General features: G+C 37.9%; 1 protein-coding gene across 1 annotated transcript in view; it reads right to left on the bottom strand.

Annotated features, from left to right (window-relative positions):
- Positions 1–20073, bottom strand: part of LOC126183297 (innexin inx1) — a 30292-nt gene extending 10219 nt beyond the window's left edge. The window contains exon 1 of the mRNA XM_049925136.1: positions 19306–20073. Within this exon, the coding sequence (XP_049781093.1) occupies positions 19306–19818 (513 nt within the window). The 5' untranslated portion in view covers positions 19819–20073. The remainder of the gene's footprint in view (positions 1–19305) is intronic.
- Positions 20074–22098: the final 2025 nt, after the last annotated feature.

Genomic DNA, 22098 nt, shown 5'->3' with positions numbered 1-22098 from the left:
TCAATAAGTCTTTTGTGAACCAATTTCTCAAGAGTTTCAGATAAGGTTATTAAAAGGGAGATAGGCCGATAGAGAGGTCTGACAATAGCATACTTTAGCCGCTCACGAACAATCCTGTGCTTATTTGCTTATAGCATTCCCTCAGTAATCTTTAAGAGATACCATCAATGCCAATGATCTCTCTAATTATATTTTCAATTTCGTGCACTGTGACAGGAGATATTTTAATCAGCTTGTGTTTTTTTTTTTTAATTAATAGCATTTTGAAGGGATAACATGGCTTGATTAACAGATCGTGTTTTTCCAGTTTGGGCTGCTGATACAACAAAGTGTTTGTTAAAAATGTCGTGTCGGTAATTCCTACCCCCCACCTACCAACAAAAATTCTTCTACGGAATAGGAGGAGTTGTCAAGGAGAAACTTTCTCTGTTTCTTATCAGATTTTATTTTTCTGTCTGTTGTACATTTTATATCACTGTGTAAATGATTAAAAATTTTTGTTGCGCCATTGTGCACCCCTGTTTGTGCTAAAGACAACCTTCATGTGGAGTAATGAATGTCATTTTTCCTTCTGGTATTGTCATTATGAACCTTTTGCCCGTTTTTGTGCAATGAAAGATGAGTTACCCCAGAACATTATTCAATATGACATTACTTAATGAAAATATTCTCTCGCCCAAGAATTTGCAGTGTTTCTAAGCACAAATGTGGCTGAATTAAGTTGTTTTAGGAGTTCCAAAATGTATTTTTTTTTAAATTTAAATTCTCATCAATGTGGACCCCAAAGAATTTTGAAGTTTCCATCCTACTTAGTATTTCCTCAGTATGTGTTGCACTTATCATTGGTGTAGTACATATAGATGTGCAGAACTGAATATGTTGGGTCTTTTTAAAATTGAGGCCAAGACCATTTGCAGAAAATCAGTTAATGACACATTTAAGAACTTCGTTTATCATTTCTTCTGTTTCTGTATGTATGCTCAAATTGATTACAATACTAGTATCATCTGCAAAAGGAACTAGTTCTGCTTGTTGTATACTAGACTGAACATCATTTACATATATGTGGAACAGTAGTGGACCTAAGATCAAACATTTAGGAAACCACTGGGTGATTTCTCCCCAGTCAGAATTATAGCTCCAGACAATTATATAATGTGAATTTGTAGCACACAGTTCATTAAATATTAAACTTGACTGTCACTGAAAATTGTAATGGATGTACAAGATAATGCTTATTATTAGATTTTTATTAGGCCTACAATGGACCACTTAATTCCTGCTGAGCTTTCCTCTTAGTCTAGTGCTCCCTCATCTGGCACTATGGGTATTTTTCACTTTTGGGCCCATTAAATTCCAATTTTCAGGCAAACTTTTACCTCTGTTAGTGACTGGAGAGAATTTGATGTTCTTATGGGCAATTTTTATTGTTGTGTGTCTGGAATGAAGTTTTAGTCAATTTCTAGTTCCTTGAGGCATCTCCCAACTATTCTTGCATACTTTGCATACATCGCCTTCTGTCTAGAGAGAGTGCTGAAGATCACTGATGTGAGCCCCTCTGGACAATATGACCCCAAAAGAGTATCCTTTTCTTAGTCATTGCTGTTTTAATGCACACTGTATGTTGACAGAGTTCATTGTTGCCTCATATTGTGAAAAAAAGACCTTATTTTACTATCTGCAATTACGTAATTATAGGCCTGCAGCTTCTAATCTCAATCAGATGGCAACTATGTTGCAAGGAATGCATGATGGTCCTTAGCAAGCAATACTATCAGTATTTCAAGTGACTGCTTAAAAAGTCACGACAGACAGCTAAGCATAGTGTTTAAAAACTTACTACTTATTCGAACCCCAGACCACAATTCTAGGCAAACTCCACGGATGAAAAAATGTGTGCTACAAGGAAGAGGTCTCAACCTAGAATGAAAACTCACCATAACTTAATAAACTAATATTGCTTCTTCCCACAAAATATGCTTCAATGTGAACAGGAACAAACACCAGGCAACTCCCAAAATCTTGTAAGTGCACATCTTTATTAATACTTCAAAAAAGTATAGGATGTTCAACAATTATGAGAAACAACTCATTTAAGATAAAAAAAAAGAAGTTATGGCCTTTTGCATTAACATCAAGGTTATTAGTTTAGTTTGAGAAATATGAAGAAAAAAACTAGCCACATGGAGAGAAAAGAAAAAATCTAGCCATAACTATATCAAGCAACAAATTTTATCAGTTAATCTATGTTCTTTCCGGAATCCATAGTGTCTTAATAAGTGTACCAACTCACTCTATGCTCTATACGAATTGTATCTCAATAAAAAATTTTACTCGTGGATTTGTTTAAGTTGTGTTGGAGCAGCTTAGTGTAAGTGTACTCTGTTGTTCATTTAAACTGCAATACGATAAAGGAAGCTAGCAAATTATACATAACTTAAGGGCCATTCAAGCATAGCATGCCATGAACATGATTACATCTTGAGTGATACTGCATACATAAACCATATAGCCACAGTAAATACTTTATACAGATAAAGGTTGTGCAGGAGTCTTGAATGTTTTGTTTTACATCCTGTAAGTAGTAAACATTGCTTGAGAGATCCACATGTGTTATTCACACTAGGCAATACCAGTGTATCTGAACAATCAGCCTGCAACACAAAGATGCATGTGTCTCTGTGTTATGTGGTTTCCCATGCTGCAACACTCATCTGAAGATGGTTGCACATCCTAACTCAAACCACTAATGCTAAAAGCAGAACTAATCACTCTGAATGAATGAGTGTATGGCATTGTTATAACTTTTTAGTAAACACAGTTGTGATTGCATTTAAGTTTTTTATTTTTTGATGACTGATTTCAATCTTATAAGATATCATCATCAGATCTACATTCCCTGATGACAGTAGGATTTGCTGGCATGCAGCAGGTCCATCTGTGCTGGTATGGTGCAGAACTGAGCACTGTACTCCACCCCAGCACTGATGGGGATCTGCTCCACATCAGCCACTCCTACTGCCATCAAGGAGTGTAGATCTGATGATGATCTCTTAGAAGATCAAAACCGGTCACCTAAAAATAGAAATTAAAAACTTAGATGCGATCAGAACTGTGTTTACTAAATAAGTTATAATATCAATAGATCACAGTTTTCCCGGAACAGTGTTATAAAATAATTTTGTATGGCACTAGTGGCTGGGAGACCCCGTGTGAGGCACTTTGGCAGCCAGGAGCAAGTCTTCCTATTTGGCGGCACTTTGGCAACTTCCACATTGATGCAGATGAGATGAAATGATTAGGAAAACACATATCCCTTCTAGAGATGGGGGATCCGCTCTTGAACTAATTCATAGAGTTCAATCTTTCAAAGGAGTGAACAATCAGTGATTCAGAAAAAAAGAACGGTAGCTCCAAACGTTTCCCACTGCAGAGAGAAAGAGAGAGAGAGAGAGAGAGAGAGAGAGAGAGAGAGACGGAGCATATCAGCAGCGCCTCTGCTGGTCACAGCACAGTGCACGACACACAACACAGCCAGCGCCGGCCTCTGCCCTGCTTCTACCTTGGCTGCCTGCATTGTGCAGTGCCCCATTGGATTTTGTGTTTCACATATGCCGTGGCGTCTCTGTGCGTCGTCTGCCGCGCAGTGTCTGGCGCAGCGTAACTTCGCATCGCACTCTGTCGGCGATCGTTTCAGTCGCACGTCCTGCCCTCTGGGCAGTTGATGCGAGCAACAGGACAGAGAGCCACCTAGCGGATAACATAGGAACTACTTGCAAAAACCCGCTCGCAAGGGAACGAACTATTTGTCTCGGAGCGGGTGAGTTCACCGCTACCCCCTCCCTCGGAACTCGCCCGCTCAACGCTCGCCCCACCGTCTCGACTCTAGCCAGAGCGTCGAGCAAAGCGACTCAGGTGTCACTGTGGTCTCTGCGGTCTCAGCTCACGCAGTAATACAGCTCGCGGCTCGACCTGCTCGACTCAGCGCCTCTGCATCGGAGTTCGTCCCCACTGGATATTGTTCTTCGTAGTAATGCCGCTATGTATATTACATTATTATGTTATGTATACATCAATTGTTTTTATTTTATTTTTATGTGTTTAAACTGATTAGATTAGGTTCCTGATGACTCCTCTTACTATAGGATTTTTATTATAGACACTCTAATTTACGCTTTAATTACGAGTGAACCGATAAACGTATCGCAAAATGTGATACACCAATATTTTCCTTGTTTTATTCTGCGTAAGGCTATATGCAGCACTTTCGTTTTACAGTCAAATTTATATATTTTTTTCTTATTCTGGTACGGATTTTGCGATTTTAGGCGTATTCGAAAGGAAACGTTCACTTTAAAAATATATGGCTTGCGATGTATTTGTATGAGGTTAATGAAATTTTAATACGTTATAGCCAAATATATTGTTAATGTAAATCTCAAGTTACAACATTTTCCGATCACCCAAAAAACCACGATAGTGCAAAATAAATCAATAATCAAAAACTTTGTCATATCGTGGAAATTTCAATAAACAATACAAAATTCTTACTCATTATCTGTGTTACTTCAAAATAGGATCAAATAAGATCAAAATACAGGTATAGTACTGGAATAAACCAAGTTTAAAGGGCAATGTGCCTTCCATTTATTTTATATTGTAAATGAGTGGTGAGTCATGAAAAAGAGCTAATTCATTTCAGGGAGTGAACAGTTCTGATCCAATCTCTGAAAAGAACAGTTTTGCCCATCTCTAATCCCTTCCCCAAGAAAAGAAAAATCTCTGATCAGGCTGGAAATTGAACCCACGACCCCACAACTGAGAAGCTTTCACTCTCAGCTGGTTAAATAAAAGAAGAGAACAAAAATATTTTTTTCAGCCACAGCATCCTCTTAAGTGACATATGTCATATTTTCCAAAATGAGTTAAAAATTACAAGGGATTACCTGAAAATAATGGATAAAATTGATCCCATTTATTGGAGAAATTTTACTGTTGCTGTAAATGAAAGAACACAGAAGAGTTGGTCTGGATCCAGTCTCTGCTGGTCTTTTGTTAAAGACTGTGGCAAGCATGTGGTTCGCATATAGTGTAAAGTCACAGCAGTCTCTAAAAATGATATGTTTTTGAACTTTTCACTGCCAAGTGTATTCACAGTTTGTACATTGTCACAAGCAAGCATGTAGAATGGTGGATACAGATAACCAGTTAACCAGATTTGTATTTAAAGTGGGCTATCACCCTCAACTTGTCAGTAAAAAAAACCAACAGTGTCATCAAACATGATGATACAGGGTGTATTAACTGTCATTATAAAGAAAGAAAAAAAAAAACATTCAACAGCTTTCATCTCATCTTGCTACATGCCACAACAAAGAAAGAGTTGCACATCATCATGTGGAAACATTCGTTTGACGTAGTGTGGTGTATTTTCAAGACTTTACATGGTCAGTTTAACAACTTGCCTTGAACTTTTGTTAAACAACTAGTGAACTTCAGAATGGATAAACACAAGCTGCAAATTGCATTGCAACTATTACAGCTCAAAACATTAATCTAATGAATGTAAAGAGAGATAATTGGTAAACAACAGTTGCTGACCTTAATGTGGTATTTTCATGAGTGCAGTTATCTATGGAACCTAGAAGCTAACCCTCTGTGTATCCGAAAATCAAGCACCCACAACTGAGCAAGATGGAGCTCCAGTCGCTTGCCTGCACACTATTCCAAATCAAACTGCACAACATATATGCACTGGGAGCAGGAATCGTGTTTAATTGTCTTGGTGAATAAACAGTCATAGTGAGTGTTAACATCAGTACAACATAATTTTGTGCATCCAGCAGCTTCTGCATTTTAAGTTCAGTATGTCTTGCCATTAGTTATACACCAAGACACTTTCAGTGCATACATAGTTTACAATGATCTTAGTTAGTTCCCTGTTCCACGATTCATTTATGCAATAAATCTTAATGCTGTGAAACAAGACTTTTACTTACACAACACAAATAAATTTTTAAATGTGTCCCTTTTTTTAAATATGCAGATGTGACTTGGTAATTGCTACCCACTGTCTTTTACACGTTACAGTAATAGAATTATTTCTATGGAATAGAAGGAGTTGTCAAAGAGAAGCTTTTACAGCAGGTTTTTAAATTTTACTTTGCTATCTGTCAAAGATTTTACATCACTGGGTAAGTGATCAAAAATTTTATTTGCAGCATTGTGCAGCCCTTTTGTGCTACAGGCAACCTCAATGTGGAGTAACAAATGTCATTTTTCTTCTGATATTGCAATTATGTATGCAATTGTTTCTTCTGAACTGCAGTGGATTATTTACAACAAATTTCATGAGGGAATAAATATGCTGTAGCAGTAGTCAGAGTGCCCAACTACTTTAAACAGATGTCTGCAAGAAGATTGTGGATGTGCACCACAGATTACTCTTACAGCACGTTTTTGAGTGATTAAGACTTTCTTAAAACTGAGCTGCCCAGAACATTATTCCATATGACATAACTGAATGAAAATATGTAAAATATGTCAACTCACTGGTTTGTCTCTCTGCAAGATTTGAAATGATTCTAAGTGCAAATTTGTCAGTTATACTTTTAAGAACATTGTTTATTATTACTTTTGTGTCTGTATATATACTTGCTTGGGATGAATACAGTACTAGTGCATTCTGCATTTAAAACAAACTAGTTAACTGCTTGTTGTATATTACATGGGAGATAATTTAAATATATGAGGAACAGCAGTGGATCTAAGACTGAACCTTGAGTAACCCTATACATGTTCTCTCTCCAGTCAGAGTTATGTCTCCAGACTATTTTGGCTGAATTACTAAGCACAACTTTCTGCTCTGCATTCTTTTGGTTATGTATGACATTACCCATTGGTTGGCTATACCATCAATCCCCTGAAACTTCAAATTATCTAGGAGAATACTGTGCTTCAGACAGAAAATTTCTACATAGGTCACAGAATGCACTAACTAGTGCTATTTTATTATTTGATGCTTGTAAAATCTGGTGAGTGAACATGTAAATCACATTCTCAGTAGAACAACCCTTTTGAAACCCCAGTTGTGATTTGCTGAGGATAACATTCTTGCTTAGGGAAATACTATTCTACAATACACAACCTTATGAAACATTTTGGAAAATGATGTTATCAGTGGAACAGGTAAGTAGTTTTTCACATCTCTCCTATCACCTTTCAAATGGAGAGGTTCGAGAGTGGCATATTTCAGTCTCTCTGAAAAAAATGCCTTGAAATAGTGATGTGTTACATATCTCAGATATGCCCGGACTTGTTATATGGGAACAAATATTTAGTACTCTGATGGTAACAACATCAGAACCAGATGAGTTTTTATGAGAATACATAATTTTCTTAATATCAGAAGTTGATGATACATTCATTTGACTGAATTCTATGAGAGTTGCTTTTCCAATCTGAAAGCAGTATGCTACATCTACCATTTGTAGGGCTTTTACAAGGGCATGCTGAGAAGTAATGCCTCCAATTTTTCTGTGTTAACTCTTAATGCATTTTAAATAAAACTAACTCTATTAACATTTCACATCTTTACTCGTCGTGTCTAAAAGCTTATTTCTCAACATATTCACCTTGCCAATGAACACATTTCTCCCAATGAGACACGTGCTTATTGGTACCATTACTATAGAATGTTTGATTTTGTTGACAGAGCCACAACCTCACCTCTGCTCGCACCACTTCATCACTATCAAAGTGAAGTCCTCATAGGAGTTCTTTAAGTTGTGGAAACAGGTGGAAATTGGATGGTGTCAAGTCAGAACTGCACGGAGGATGATTGACGACAGTGAACTCACTGGGCTGTTGCAGGTGTCACGATGCTCTTTTGTGGTCTGACATTGTCATGCTGAAGGAGAGGGTGCTCCATGGTGGACAAACTTTTCTGCATTTAGAGACTTGATTACAGCACTGTCTCTCATGTATCTGCACACTTACATTACATACTGTCACCTTATATGCTACAAATCAGAGCCCTCTAGTGGCTGAGGGTTACAACTAGTGTCAGTGAAGCAGGAAAGATGACCGAGTAATACCCATGGGAACAGAATAAAAAATTCTGAGACAATACTTTTCGGCACACCCTTATAGTAGTGTGCAAGTCCATATGCTGTTCCATCGAAACTGAAGCTTTGGAAGACATCAGACACCAAACCTCATCCAGAAATATTGCCTGACCTGTCAACAATTGACAAATAGTGTAGTAAGGTGAAATGCAGTCTTTGTCAGACATCTACCTTATCATCAGGAAAATGCTGGACATTTGTGGGAGGAATGCTTGAATATTCTGCAGGACAGTATTTGGATTCTGTCTGGTTCTAAGATGTGTACAGTTGCCACCTGGTTAGTTTCTTCCGGGGAAATCCAGTCTGATGCCTTCACTGGGATGTTTAGTTTTTCCCATGTCTGCTGTCCTGTTACACAGTGAAATATCCTTGCCACAGCACTGTAGCATGCTGCTAGAGGGGTAAAAACAAATGTTGCATCCCACTGATAACTGAAGGATCATGTGGTAATTAGTTTCTTGTCTTTGAAGTGAACAACACTGCAACAATCAGAGTTGATTTGGTGGAACTGTACAGCAACAACATACCATGAGCTGACATTAGTTGGTTCAAATGGCTCTAAGCACTATGGGACTTAACATCTGAGGTCATCAGTCCCCTAGACTTAGAACTACTTAAACTTAACTAACCTAAAGACATCACGCACATCCATGGCTGAGGCATGATATAAACATGTGACCGTAGCAGCCGCATGGTTCTGGACTGAAGCGCCTAGAACTGCTCGGCCACAGCGGCTGGCCCATTAGTTGGTACAAATACTACCACTGCGGTCAAACATATTATCTCAATGCCTAAGAATGAAGTGGTAGACCACCTCTGTGAAGAACCAGATATTACAAGGGAAGTGAAGGCCCCGACACTATACGATCAGTATATTACAACTGAGACAAAGTGTAACATGTAAAAATCAGTCGTGGATCAGGTTTAAATGTTTTGCAAGACATTCTAAATACAGCAAAAGCTTTCAGGGGTTGGATTGTTTGGCGGAGGAAACCAGACAGCGAGGTCATGGGTCTCATCAGATTAGGGAAAGACGGGGAAGGAAGTCGGTCGTACCCTTTCAAAGGAACCATCCCGGCATTTGCCTGAAGCGATTTAGGGAAATCATGGAAAACCTAAATCAGGATGGCCGGACGCGGGATTGAACCGTCGTCCTCCCGAATGCGAGTCCAGTGTGCTAGCCACTGTGCCACCTCGCTCAGTAAAAGCTATTACCCACTAGATTCTGCAACTGCTCACACCAATTCAGAAACTCCACTGAATTGAAGGAGCAACAGAAACATTGCAGCTGATTCAGACATTATACAGGTGACTTCTGTAACCACTTCATTATGGACGAGTGCTCAGTGTATCACTTTGGCCCCAGGTGAAGCAGAAAAGGGAGCATTGGAAATGTGAATTCACTACTAGCAAAACAGGCATAAACCCAACCATCATTAGACAAGATGATGAATGTTTTTTGGGACTGCCATGCTGTGTTTTTACCAGATGATGCTCATAAGGGGGCAAACCATCACATGAGTGTACCCCAAAATCTCCTGACAAGGTTGCAGGAAGCTGTGCTTTTGCTCTATAATGTGTTAGCTGATTCTGCAGGATACTGACACACTTGCTACTTCTTTGGGCTATCAAATTCTCAACCCCCATCCCTGCATATCTCCTAGCACAGCATCCAATGACCTCCCCCTCCTCCTCCTTCTTCTTCTTCTTCTTCTCCTACCAAGATGAAGAAACAATTACATGGCAGGCATTCCCAAAACTAACAATGAGATGATTCTCGAGGAATAACACTTCTTGAATTGCCAAAATGCGTACTTCTATACCCAAGGGCTTCACCAATTCATATGTCTTTGTGAAAAATGTGTCGCACTGAATGTGGAATTTGTATAGAAGGAAAAACATCACAATCATGTTTTGTGGTCACAACCTGTTTTTTTTTTCTTTTTTCTTTTTTTCAGGTGAAAAAACTTTATGACTAGACCTTGTAAACACTTAAACCTACACCCATTTGAACCCGCTTGTTGTATTCAAACCTTGGTCTCCGTACACAATCCTATTTCACCACCCAGTTTCCCTGTATTACCATAGTGATGATTCACTGATGACACAGTAATTCAGTACTGCACAAGGCCGTACCAACCTTTATAAACAATGCTTAAGGAAAAAACCAACATTGTTAGATGTTTATAGTGAAAAGAACCTCAAGCTGAAGTCACATTTTACAAATCACCTTAAATATTTAAGCTCTGTAACCCAACTTTTGCATTGTGGATAAAATCAGATTCTGTAGATACGAACATCAAAGCAGACTTACTTTTCCTATTTTCATTCACTAATGTCTAGAGCCATCAAACCCTCAGATAAGTCACCACTAAGGAGGAAAGCAGTTGCCACACAGAAGTGTGTAATAAGAGTAATATTTGATGTCTGTTCTAGAATCTCTTGCACACAGCTGTTTCAACAGTTGGGCATGCTGACAACAGCTTTTCAGCAGATTTAAGCCCTTATCAAGTTTTTTGTGAACAATCAACCACAGTTTGAAAACAACAACATTCATAAGAACAATATTTCAGGAAATCTGCCATAAAACTGACTGGATAAACATCATAGTGAGATCTTGCAATTATGATCCACAGAACAAGCAAATAACTAACTAACTGTCCACATTTCAGTCTACTTACCACATACATTTCATTTTATTGCATTTCAGTTCCATACTCCTCATTAGTTATTTGATCTACCTACATAATCTTCAGTATTCTTCTCTAGCATCATACTTCAAATTCCTCTATCCTCTTCTTGTCTGTACTGTTCATTGTCCACATTTCACCTCCATACAAGGCTACACTATGGGCAAACACCTCCATAAAATACATCCAAACAATTTTATACTCAATATTAACAAACTTCTCTTTCTTCAAAAATGCTTTTCTTGCTACTGCCAGTCTGCATTTTATATCCTCTTTACTTGAGTTATCATCAGATATTTTGCTGCCCAAGCAGCTAAACTCATCTACTACTTTTAGTGTGTCATTTCCTAATTTCCTCAGCACTACCTGATTTAACTCCACGACATTCCATTAGCTTTGAGGTACCTTTGTCGATTTTCACGTTGTGTCTTTGGATTGTAATTGCAGTCTTATTTCTGTACCAATTTTATATAATCTTTTGCTCTCTCTACTTCATTCCTGCTACCTCCAGAATTTCAAAGGTTTATTCCAGTCTCCACTGTAGAAAGCTTTCTCTAAATGTATGAATCTTCCATATTAGTTATACTGTCAGTACTGCCTCCTGTGTTCATACATTGTTCCAGAACCAAAACAGATCTTCCAGAGCTCAGCTTCTGCCGGTCTTTCCATTGTATTACAATTAATTCATGTCACTATTTTACAACCATGGCTTATTATCGTGACAGTTCTGTGATATACACTCCTATCAACACCCATCTCCTTTGGCACAGAAATTAGGGTATTTTTCCTGTCACATACCTTAGATACCAGGGAACTAGTTTTATTGATAATTCTGATAACACTGTATACACCATGTACCTTGTTTCGACTTAAGTCTTCCAGCAAATTATTCTCACAGTATCATATGTCCCTTCTAACATTCATCTAAATTCTCTTCCCTTTCCTTTATATTGCTTTCAAGCTTGTTTCTTTTGTACAGCCATTACATGCATTTCTTCCATCCTTAAGACTTCCCTCCTTTTCTTACAAGTGGCTTGTAATCTAAGCTCTTGACACTCTTAGTTGAGCGCCCACAAACCAATCTTCATCATCATTGTTGTTGTTGTTGTTGTTGTTGTCGTCGTCATGATACTCATACTGCTACATTCTTTTCTCCACAGATTTCTTCAATTTTCTACTGGTTGGTATCCAGTTTTCTCATGATCATTCACGCTGCTAGAGTTTCACATTTATCCTTTATCAATTTCTGCCTTGCCATTTTGCATTCTTCTCACTCTAATCTTTTAGACATCTTGACTTCTGCCTGTTCCACTTGCTGTGTTTTTATGTTTTCTCAGTTAAATTCATTATCTTTCATATTATTCAAGGATTTCTACTGGCCCTTGTTTTTTGCCTATGTGGTCATCCCAGTCATATCCTGTTTTATTCCTGTCCATTTTCTAATCAATCATCGTCTAATGCTCCCTTTTTTCCTGCCTTCTCGCAATTTCTTCAGTTTCTATCTGCTGATCATAACCAATAAATTACCGGTATGGGTGGTCCACATCAGAATCTATAATGTTTTGTGATTTAAAATCTTGTTTAGATACCTCTGTAGGCCTACTATCAATCCATAATCCATCTAAAACATTCCAGTGTCTCAGCTAAGATTAATAAAGTTCTACTAGATGCTTTCCTCTTTAGGCCAAGTCCTTTCTGCTGATACATATTCTCCTACAACCCCCCCCCCCCTTTATTTCTCTTCTTACTCTCAAACTCCAGCCCCCTCCCCCAAATCACAATTTATTTAATCTCTCCATGACCTGCAGAGCTATTACACATAAAAGCTGTTACTACTGTGGCTATGACTATATTCATTATGCTGTTCACACTAGTACATCCCAATTTGTATCTTCTCATTCATCACGAGATATACTCTTGCATTATGTTTATTTGGTTGTGTGTTAATAACAGTGCACTAAACTGAACTGATGGCCTGCTCTTTCTGTCAATGTACTTCATTTACTCCCACGTAACTTCAAGTTATTCTTTTCACTTTTTAACTTCTTTAACCTAATTACCCAATTAAGTGATCAAACAATCCACACTTTGATGTATGGAATACAAGATTTGTTTTTTCTGACAACACCCTCCTGAACTTTCACCTCCAGAATATTCAACGCAAAAGGATGTTATTATCAATTAGCCATACAGCAGAGTTCCTTGTCGTCGTGTAATCTACGACTGTAGTTTCCATTTGCTATCAACCATTCACAGTACCAACATAACGAGCATTCCGTAGTGTCTCACTTTGAGGACTGCTGACTAACCCCGCTCTTCTTTCAATTTTCACCTCTTCTACTAATTGAAATAGATAGGTATGGGCCACAGATCAGAACAAAGCACGGCTTTAAGCACATTTCGGCGATTAAGGAAGTACAGGACAGTTACAATTCAGGGAAAGAGATAAATATCTCTCATTATTACAACACATGCAACACTGGCACATGCCCAATTCCAAAATTATAGAACTAAATAATGTAAACACATGAGAAAAACAACAGGCCTACCAGTCTTTGATGTGAGTGATGTGATGTGTCTACCAATATTCACCCATCTAACTCCTCTTTTTTACTTCTTTTACGGCAGTAGGAAGTATGTCAGACTGGGGATCAGAGTCAAACCAAACACCTAAATGTTCAATCACCACTTGGTTCTAGAGCTTTTGCATGGAGTTAACATGACAGTCTGGGATGAAAACAATCCCGCTACATCAGGTTTCTTATTTCAAAATACACTAAATCCCACCATACCTGACTGAATGAGGTATTTTTGATAACTTCTTTACTTAGGTCATGGGTCGACAGAAGCGTCCGATCCAACGCGTCTGCTTTGACCCGTGACGTAAGGATGTTGTCATGTGACGTCATGACGGCGCAGAGTTAGGTTTGTGAGTGTGGCATGTTTGTAGATGTCATCGTGTTGTGGTTTGTTGTGCTCTCTGGTGGTATGTTCAGGGTTTTCGTTTGTGTGGTGTAATGGGCTCAGTTTGCTTTTTCTCATTATTCAGAATTGTTCGAGTGTTGGCTGTGTTTGTAGTGTAATTCATTTCACTGAGTTAACGATTTTGTGTGAAGGTTAATTTAGTGTTGTTCGCTGTACATCGTGTCATAATTTTAGTAAAATTAATATGTTGTTGTTTATGTTCACGAATGGATATGATGGATAAAATTAACAGTGCGCAGGTCAAGGGAAGTGTTCGATCCCAATGTGTGGCTGTGTATGGTATCTAGAGATGTTTTTGAGCTATATAGGCCAAGGGAAGTGTTTGATCCTAACTTATGGGATCGGGAGCTGCTGTTGAGCTATATAGGTCAAGGGAAGTGTCCGATTCCAGATGATACTTTGTTTAGTGGTATTTGTGGAGTTTTGTGATGATGGTTTTTATTGTTGTTTTGTGTGGTTTGTATTGGGGTGGGTGACTAAATTTGTTTATATTTAGTTTGCCCCCACCCAAAAACACCCCATTTCCCGCGCTTGTCCCATTAGTGTCATTAGGCTTTTTGTGGAAAGTGTGTGTTCGTTTTTCGATATATTTTCGTTCTCATAATGTATATCTACCGACTTTATATGCGCCATATTGGAATCATGGTTTGTGGTCGTTTCCGCCATATTTGTGATGTCATGGGTCAAAGCAGACGGGCGGGATCGGACGCTTCCGTATTTCCTAGGTCGTCATATATTTCATTGTCTTCGAAAGTTCAGACATCCTTACATTTATTACCACCCATGGTACAAATAAATTGTTGTCATGAAAAGAAGATATGCACATCAGAAATCGAGTCCTCATATACATTCCTTAAGTTTTGGAACACTAAAGAGAGAAAGATTTTTTTTTTCTTACATTAGAAAAAAGAGCAACTATGAATTGATACACAAAGCAATCAGTGAAAGAAGGTACCTGATGCACAAGAAGTAAACACATTGACATGACCACTCTGCAAGTCACACTTATGTGCCTGGCAGAGGGTTCTTTGAACCACTTCAGACAATTTCTCTGCTGTTCCAAACTCTTACAGCACTTGGGGAAAATGAACACCTAAATCTTTCTGTACAAGCTCTGATTTCTCTTATTTTATTAAGATGATCATTGCTCCTCGTGTAAACTGGTGACAATAAATTATATTTACATACAAAGAAGAAAGCTGGTTTTTGAAAATTTTAGGAAATATCTCACCACAATTAAAAATGCCTTTGTTTTAATTATTATCATTGCAACTCACTTACGTATTGTATCATAATGGTAACAATGGGTCATCGTAGATGAGTTTTGGGTGTTACATAAATTTGTGCCTATTTGGGCAATTCAGGAATACTGGTCACATAAATTCAGTCTAAACAAGAAACGAGATGAGTAATAGAATAAAACAGATTAAATTTTCCTTGAACAGTGTTCACAATCAAGTAGAATTTTAGTTTGAAACGTAATATTTTCACATTTAACTGGCAACATCTATTATGATCAACACAATTGTGATTTCAACTGTAAAATCATTTCAGTATGAAAAATAATACTGCAAGGCACTATTATTGGGAATGTACAAAGCAGTGTACTCAGTTGCTGGGATTTGTTATTAAGCTGCAGTGGAAATGATGTTGGAGGTGAATTATGTTTATATAAGCTCGACAAATGCCTCAGCATGAAATTTTCCATTTAACAAGAATCATACTGCTAAACTGTCATCACAATTACTGGAAATATTGCTGACAAACAAATATGAAAATGTTGTCCTAAAAACTGTAAATACATATTTCGAAATTTTAGAAGCTAAAAATTGACACTGTAGTTTATGAATCACTGCTACTTTTCAGGTAAAATCCTGTGTACAATGTGGTCCCATAGCAGACTCACTGTTCACCATGAATATAAAGGACATGACAGATAATACTTGAGGTTAACTGAACTTACTGATACCCAACGTCTGATGTCACTTCATAGTGTTACAAAATAATGTTGAGATGTGTGACACTACAGATGGGCAGACAGGAAGAGAGTAGAACACCGACAACATTTTTTTATACAATTTCTATGTAGGTTGTGGTGACAGACTGATAGGCAGTGTATTCAGGGGACTAGGTGATTTTGGTTGCGAGCTGATAAAGCGGTATCAAAAGCTTCAGTTAATCCAATGTTTGTAGTCCTATGAAGGTATTCCCAGATGAACTGATTTGGTATTGTTTGACGATGTGACTGGTAATCCACCATAAGTTTCAAGTACTTAGTAGTATATGTCCATAATGATTTAAGGCGGAATGGCCACACAGTACTGGAAACAAAAAGGAGGATGCTGAGGTGATAATGATCACACAAATGAGGCTGGTCATCAAACTAACATCTAACCAATCCTTGAGTGCTTTTCCAGGCTTTTGGACACTTAAGTTGTAAGAGGCCATCAAATGAAAATGAGACACATGGGAAAATGCAAGTAAACTATTATTTTAAAAGTAATCACAATAACTGTTTATACATTTATCCCACTACAAGATAAGATGGTCATTGCCTTCATGGAAAAATGTTTGCAGTTGCCTGAAGAACCATTACTGTATCCAGGCACACTCCTCTTTGTCCCAGGCAAATTGATGGCTGTGAGTGCCTTTCTTCAGGGCTCCAAAAATATGTAAATTGTATAGTGAGAGATCAGTACTTTACAGAGGATGTGTAAAGGCTTTCCAGCAAAACTTCTGCAGCATACTCTGAAAAACCTTGGGGATACATGTGCTAGCTGTAGAAGTTTTTCTGCGAAGCACTCGCACATCCTCTATACAGTCCTGATCTCTCCCCATGCAATTTACATATTTTTAGAGCCCTGAAGAAAGACATTCAACTCTATCAATTTGCTTCAGACAAAGATGTGCACATCTGGGTACACTCATGGTTCCGTAGGCAATCACAAACATTTGTCTGTGAAGGCAATGACGATGTTGTCTCACAGTGGGGTAAATGTGTTAACAGTTATGGTGATTACATTTGAAATAATAAATGATTTACTTACTTTTTTCCTTCTGTCTTGTTTTCATTGGATGTCCCTTATAGATCAACAGAAGAGATACAAAACATTCAAAGAAGAGCTGCACAATACATCATGCATTTATTTACGCAGTGCAAGACCATCACAGAAATGTTCAACAAACAGAGTGTTGAGATGTTGCAGGAAAGATATTGTGAATCACAGAGAACCTTCAAAATTCTGTGAGACTTTATTTCAAAATTTCCTCCCAAAAGTGTCACGTGTGGTAACCAAAACACTAAAATTAGATAAACCCAGGTGCCTAGAGGGGAAGTACAGCCTTTCTACCCACATCAGCATATGTAAGTGAAAAGGATTTGTGGGGGAAGGGGCAGTGGCAGAGGAGGAGAGAGAATCAATACATTATGAATCCTCCTCAAACACTCTAAAGTGGCTCACAGATTACATATGTAGATCAAATGCAGCTGTGTCTTTTACCTGTTTTAGAAATACAATCTTACTTATTTTTTAAAAATAATTTGCCATTTAATGTGCTATGTATTATAATTTCCACAACTGCAGATGTGACCTGCAAGTCATTTTCAAGTGATTAATGTTACAATTAATGTATTTTCAGCACCTTAACCACCCTATCAAAAATGAGGGAATGATAATAGGTTTAAATAGTACACTCAATGGCAAACATGTCATTTAAACAGAGCCCTACTCCTAGTCTGTTCCACACTTTCCTCTATTATAAAACATCCACGAGTAAAATTACTTGATCTCTCTTTTTATTTATTTATTTATTTTATTTTTTTTATTCACCGAACAGAGTGATTGTAATCTTCATCTAGGTTATGTTGGAAGACAATAATTTGGTTATGAGTTGGCAAAGCCATTGAATATCAATGTCAAATAAATCCTGCTACCGGGCTATCAACTGAATAATATTTTAGCACCCTATACATGGAAGGAGGGCTTCTTTATTCAAGCAGTGGCTGCTCAGATTACTGGGTGAGAATGAGTGGACCTAATTCCAGACCATTCCACTACATTCTCAATACACAAATAAAAAATTTATATCAGCAGCCAGCAAGCTAACAACTAAACTTGGGTAACTGTATAGATTGCTAAGGTTGGTATGAATCTTTCAAATTAAGACTACAAATGAAATGGGCCACTACTCAGCAAACATCATGCTCATGAGACTTCATAATATTATCACAGATGCTCATCGTCAATATCCACCACAGATGCTCATAATCAATATCTACACAACAAAACAGATTCCAGGAAAAATATTAACCTATGTCACTCATAAAACATGGCTACAGTTTTTGTTTCTGCGGCATTATTATTGGCTTTGTAACCGTCAATCAAAACCAAATATACACTTCTTTTATGATAATCTGCCGTTCAATACTAAACACTGTCTGTGCCTCTTAATACAAACTCTGTAACACAAACATTTTCCACTTGTCCGCAGTGTCTATAATACATTCAACAATATTTACTGTTGAATTATACTTCTGTGTAAAGGTACGAGAGGGTAGCCTATGAAAGTGCTGTCTTATACTTGGAATCGCTATTTCTGTCTCAAATTAAGATACACTGATTTAAAATCTCTAATATTACTGCCTAATGCAACACAATTACAAAAACTACGAAAGATATAAATTATGACATATGTGTATATTCTCAGATGGGTGCCCTTCCTTTAGTTTTCCTTATAAATAAATGTTTTAACAATGACATGGCCCATATAATATAGTACAGAATATGTACGAAAAAACTAGCGAATTCAAAAGATTATAATCAACATAATTTTCACGCACGTTTACGTTAAATAAACATTTTATTCGCAATATTCTAGTGTTTGTATTTTTTGTGTATGAAATTATTTCCTGCAGCTTTTCTCCATTCACGTGTAAGAAATGAAAATTGATTGATTGAGAATATATAATACTTGAAGACATCTGAATCCTCATGTACTCTTTCTCAGTATCATCAGAAAGCAGACAGCACCAGTTTATTTAACTTAGAAACTGGTTATATTAAAGGCTATGGTTATCTGAGATTAATGTCAACGCAAACACAACTGATTGTCTCAACAACTTTGTCTTCCACTCATAGGGTACAGTAGCGCGTGTTAGTTTCCGCTCTGAGCGCAGCTGTCAATAGTATCATATTTATTACAGAACCAGGTAGAACGTTGGAAAGGTAGTTATCTCAATTTGCCTGTTACTATCTGACAGTCAAGGCCTTTCTGTTTAATTTATGTATTGTTTAGATGGGACATGACTATAAAAAACGGGTTGTCAAATCATCTACCTATCCTTTTAACTGTACAGCAAGTTGTTACATAATCAAATTACGGTACCGCTTCTCACATGTTTTGATGTTGCGATTACGTTTCCTATCGAAACAAATGAACGTTGCAACAGTGCTTCATCAACAATGAGTCAAGAAATTTAGACATTTACATTAAACAGCACCAACCTTGATATGACGTAACAGATATTCAATTAAGGCCTTCTTCTTCATACATTTCTCGTCGTCTTGGCACAGTCCACGATTTAAACCCATGATCAGAGTTCTTAACAATCCTCCTTCGATGCTGTCCCATATCCACTTCGGAGTATAGCATAACATGGCTTGAAAGAAAAGCACGAAACACACCCACTGATAGTAAGTGTAATACTTCTTGGCATCTTCGTCGCCGAAGTCGTTTGCGACTCCAGGATGTGCCACTTCACTGCCCACTTGTCTTAGGAAAGCATCCGGCATCGTAAACGTCGATGTAATCCAACAATACGTGTTTATTGGCCTGACTGGTAATCCATTTACAATGCAATGTATGGGGTTGCCAACATACTGCGTGGCCGTAATAATGAGAGAACATGTCAGTAGCAAAACTGTGGTGAACAAGTTATGAAGTCTGAAAATGGCATTATCAGTAACGATGTCCTGCCACTTCAGGTATTCCTTCAGCCCTCCCAATAATTTATACATGTTGACAGCACACGATCAAGATGGCGTCAGAAAACAACCCCTGAATTAATTTCCTCTCAGCAGTTCCTGATAATACACAAAATTTTTAGCATTTCCGTTGGTCTGCAGAACTGTAACAAGCTCTTTTCCCCGTGTAGGCGATATTTACATCCGTGAATGCTGTTCCACACACAAGCGAAAACCCACACACTGCCACCACACTCCACACTTGCAACTGGACGCTACACCGAGCGCCACACGCTTTCTTCTCGTAGTGATTCCAGTTACTGCGTGAAGCGGTCGCCACCACTACCCTCCCCACTCCGCGGGATCCATTCTACTCGCTAGCCTCGCGCCAGGCGCCGCACAAATCACATGGAGAATGCTACAGCTTTTCCGTAACTCATACCGTTGCCTGTACTGTAAAACTGTACCATCACTTCTCCAAAAAGTCACCTGTTAACAGTACCGAATTATGTTTTGTTTTGTTGCGTTGTTGATGAATGACGTTGCGTGGACGTGTTGGACAAGGCGACTTCCGCGTCAGCTGGGGTGGTTTGTTATTGTTTACTCATTTTGGCGCGACGATTCGAACTCACGTGTGTGCAACCCTCAAACGCGGCGTAATGTTTGAGATGTGATACCAGTTAAACATTTCGCAATGTTGCTAAAAAAGGTTTATAAACGCGGTCCTGATTCGTTTTGCTAGTTATATCAATAGACTAGCACTTCCAGTAAGATCTTGTCTAGGATTGAAATGAAGCTGTATGATATCCAAACAAACTTTTCTGTGAAATATATGTGCAGAAGTCACACTCGGCAGGACCATCATCACACTGTAAAACCAGTCCGCTTTTTACTTATCAAAAACTTGATTCGTAAGTGGGAGTATGAGGGCTCCTGTTTTGGCCTGGTTAACCAAATACAAGAGCTTTGTGATTTTCCTGAGTAGCTCTTCGTGCATGTCATAATAACATAGTAATTTTAATTATTCGAACATATAAATACATTAATTCTTGAAGTTAGTCTGGATGCTAATCGAACCCTGCAAATTTCGTTTTTTATGGGAAATAGAAAGCCTGGACAACTTTTAACAAGAGAATGCACGGGGCACCAAACACAGTGATATGATAAAAAGCCGTCAGATTCCAGTGTACAAAAAGTGTTATACCAATTACCCAAGCTATCTATCCTTTCCCTTTCCGAGATAGCAATTTAACTCCAACGACGTCGTTGCTGATGGGACGTTAAACACTAATTTTCCTTCCTTCCTTTCCGGCTTGGAAAATTACTTCAAGACAAATTATTCTGAACAAAATGCGCGCGACTACTCCACGGATAATCATCTTGCAGCTGCAGGAGATCTACCTCTCCAGGGTACAATAACGATTGTTTCCTGTTCTCAGTTACTAAATGTTTAAAATGTCCATTTTTATTTTGTTCTTGTAAATCAAATGTAATTCAACCGTTCGTTGCAGCAAAGGGGCAGTCATGTTTATTACATTGTCTTATTGCGTTTGTTAGAAAAAAAAGTGATATGAAGATATCTCCAAATTCTAGAAATAAGACTAATACTTTTAAAGAGTGAAATGTCATTAAAATGAGTGACGTGTCCTTTTCCGTACAGTTGAAATGTTTATTCCTGTGAAGCCTAGGAATATAGTGAAGGTGTAGCAAGATCTCACAAACCGTAAGTTAAGAAAAGACAATTACCAAGCAACGGAAAAACTGCTTTTGTGTTAAACTTCAGTTTTCGCTGTATTTTCTGCGTGTAAGAACGCTATAAAGTTTTTTCTTTTTAATTTAATATTAGAACTGTTTTCTTTCTGTAAGAATATAACGTTAAATATTAAGATCTCCAAGGAATGCAAGAACTAATTAACGATTAGTAACAGCCAAACTATAACAACATTTTATTATTCGTCACCTCCTCGTTCTATTTTTGTAACACCGTATAAGTTAAGACTGTTTCGATAGTTTGAGTTCTGATTTAGAAGTTTGGTGACTTTTTGTCGAAACAAGAAACTAAAGAGTTCCAGACTTAAAATTACTTTCGCACCAAATAATGAAAAACACGTACATTGTGATTTTACATTATTGACCCAATCAAATATAGCAGACTAACAGTTGAATTTGATAGCATATGCGGGCTCTTTAAAAAAGGGATGGAGCAGAGGCAGCAAGGAGACTGAAAAGTCTCCCCAGACGCCAGTTACCCTAGTTACACCACTGCTCTACAGTTCCCTGATTTAAATTCTATAGAAAGAGTGGAATGAGTATGAACGACACACTGATCATGAA

This window comes from Schistocerca cancellata, chromosome 4 (assembly GCF_023864275.1).
Source record: "Schistocerca cancellata isolate TAMUIC-IGC-003103 chromosome 4, iqSchCanc2.1, whole genome shotgun sequence".
NCBI lineage: Eukaryota > Metazoa > Arthropoda > Insecta > Orthoptera > Acrididae > Schistocerca > Schistocerca cancellata.
The sequence above is the reverse complement of the archived record's forward strand: the minus strand, read 5'-3'. Positions and strand labels throughout refer to the sequence as shown.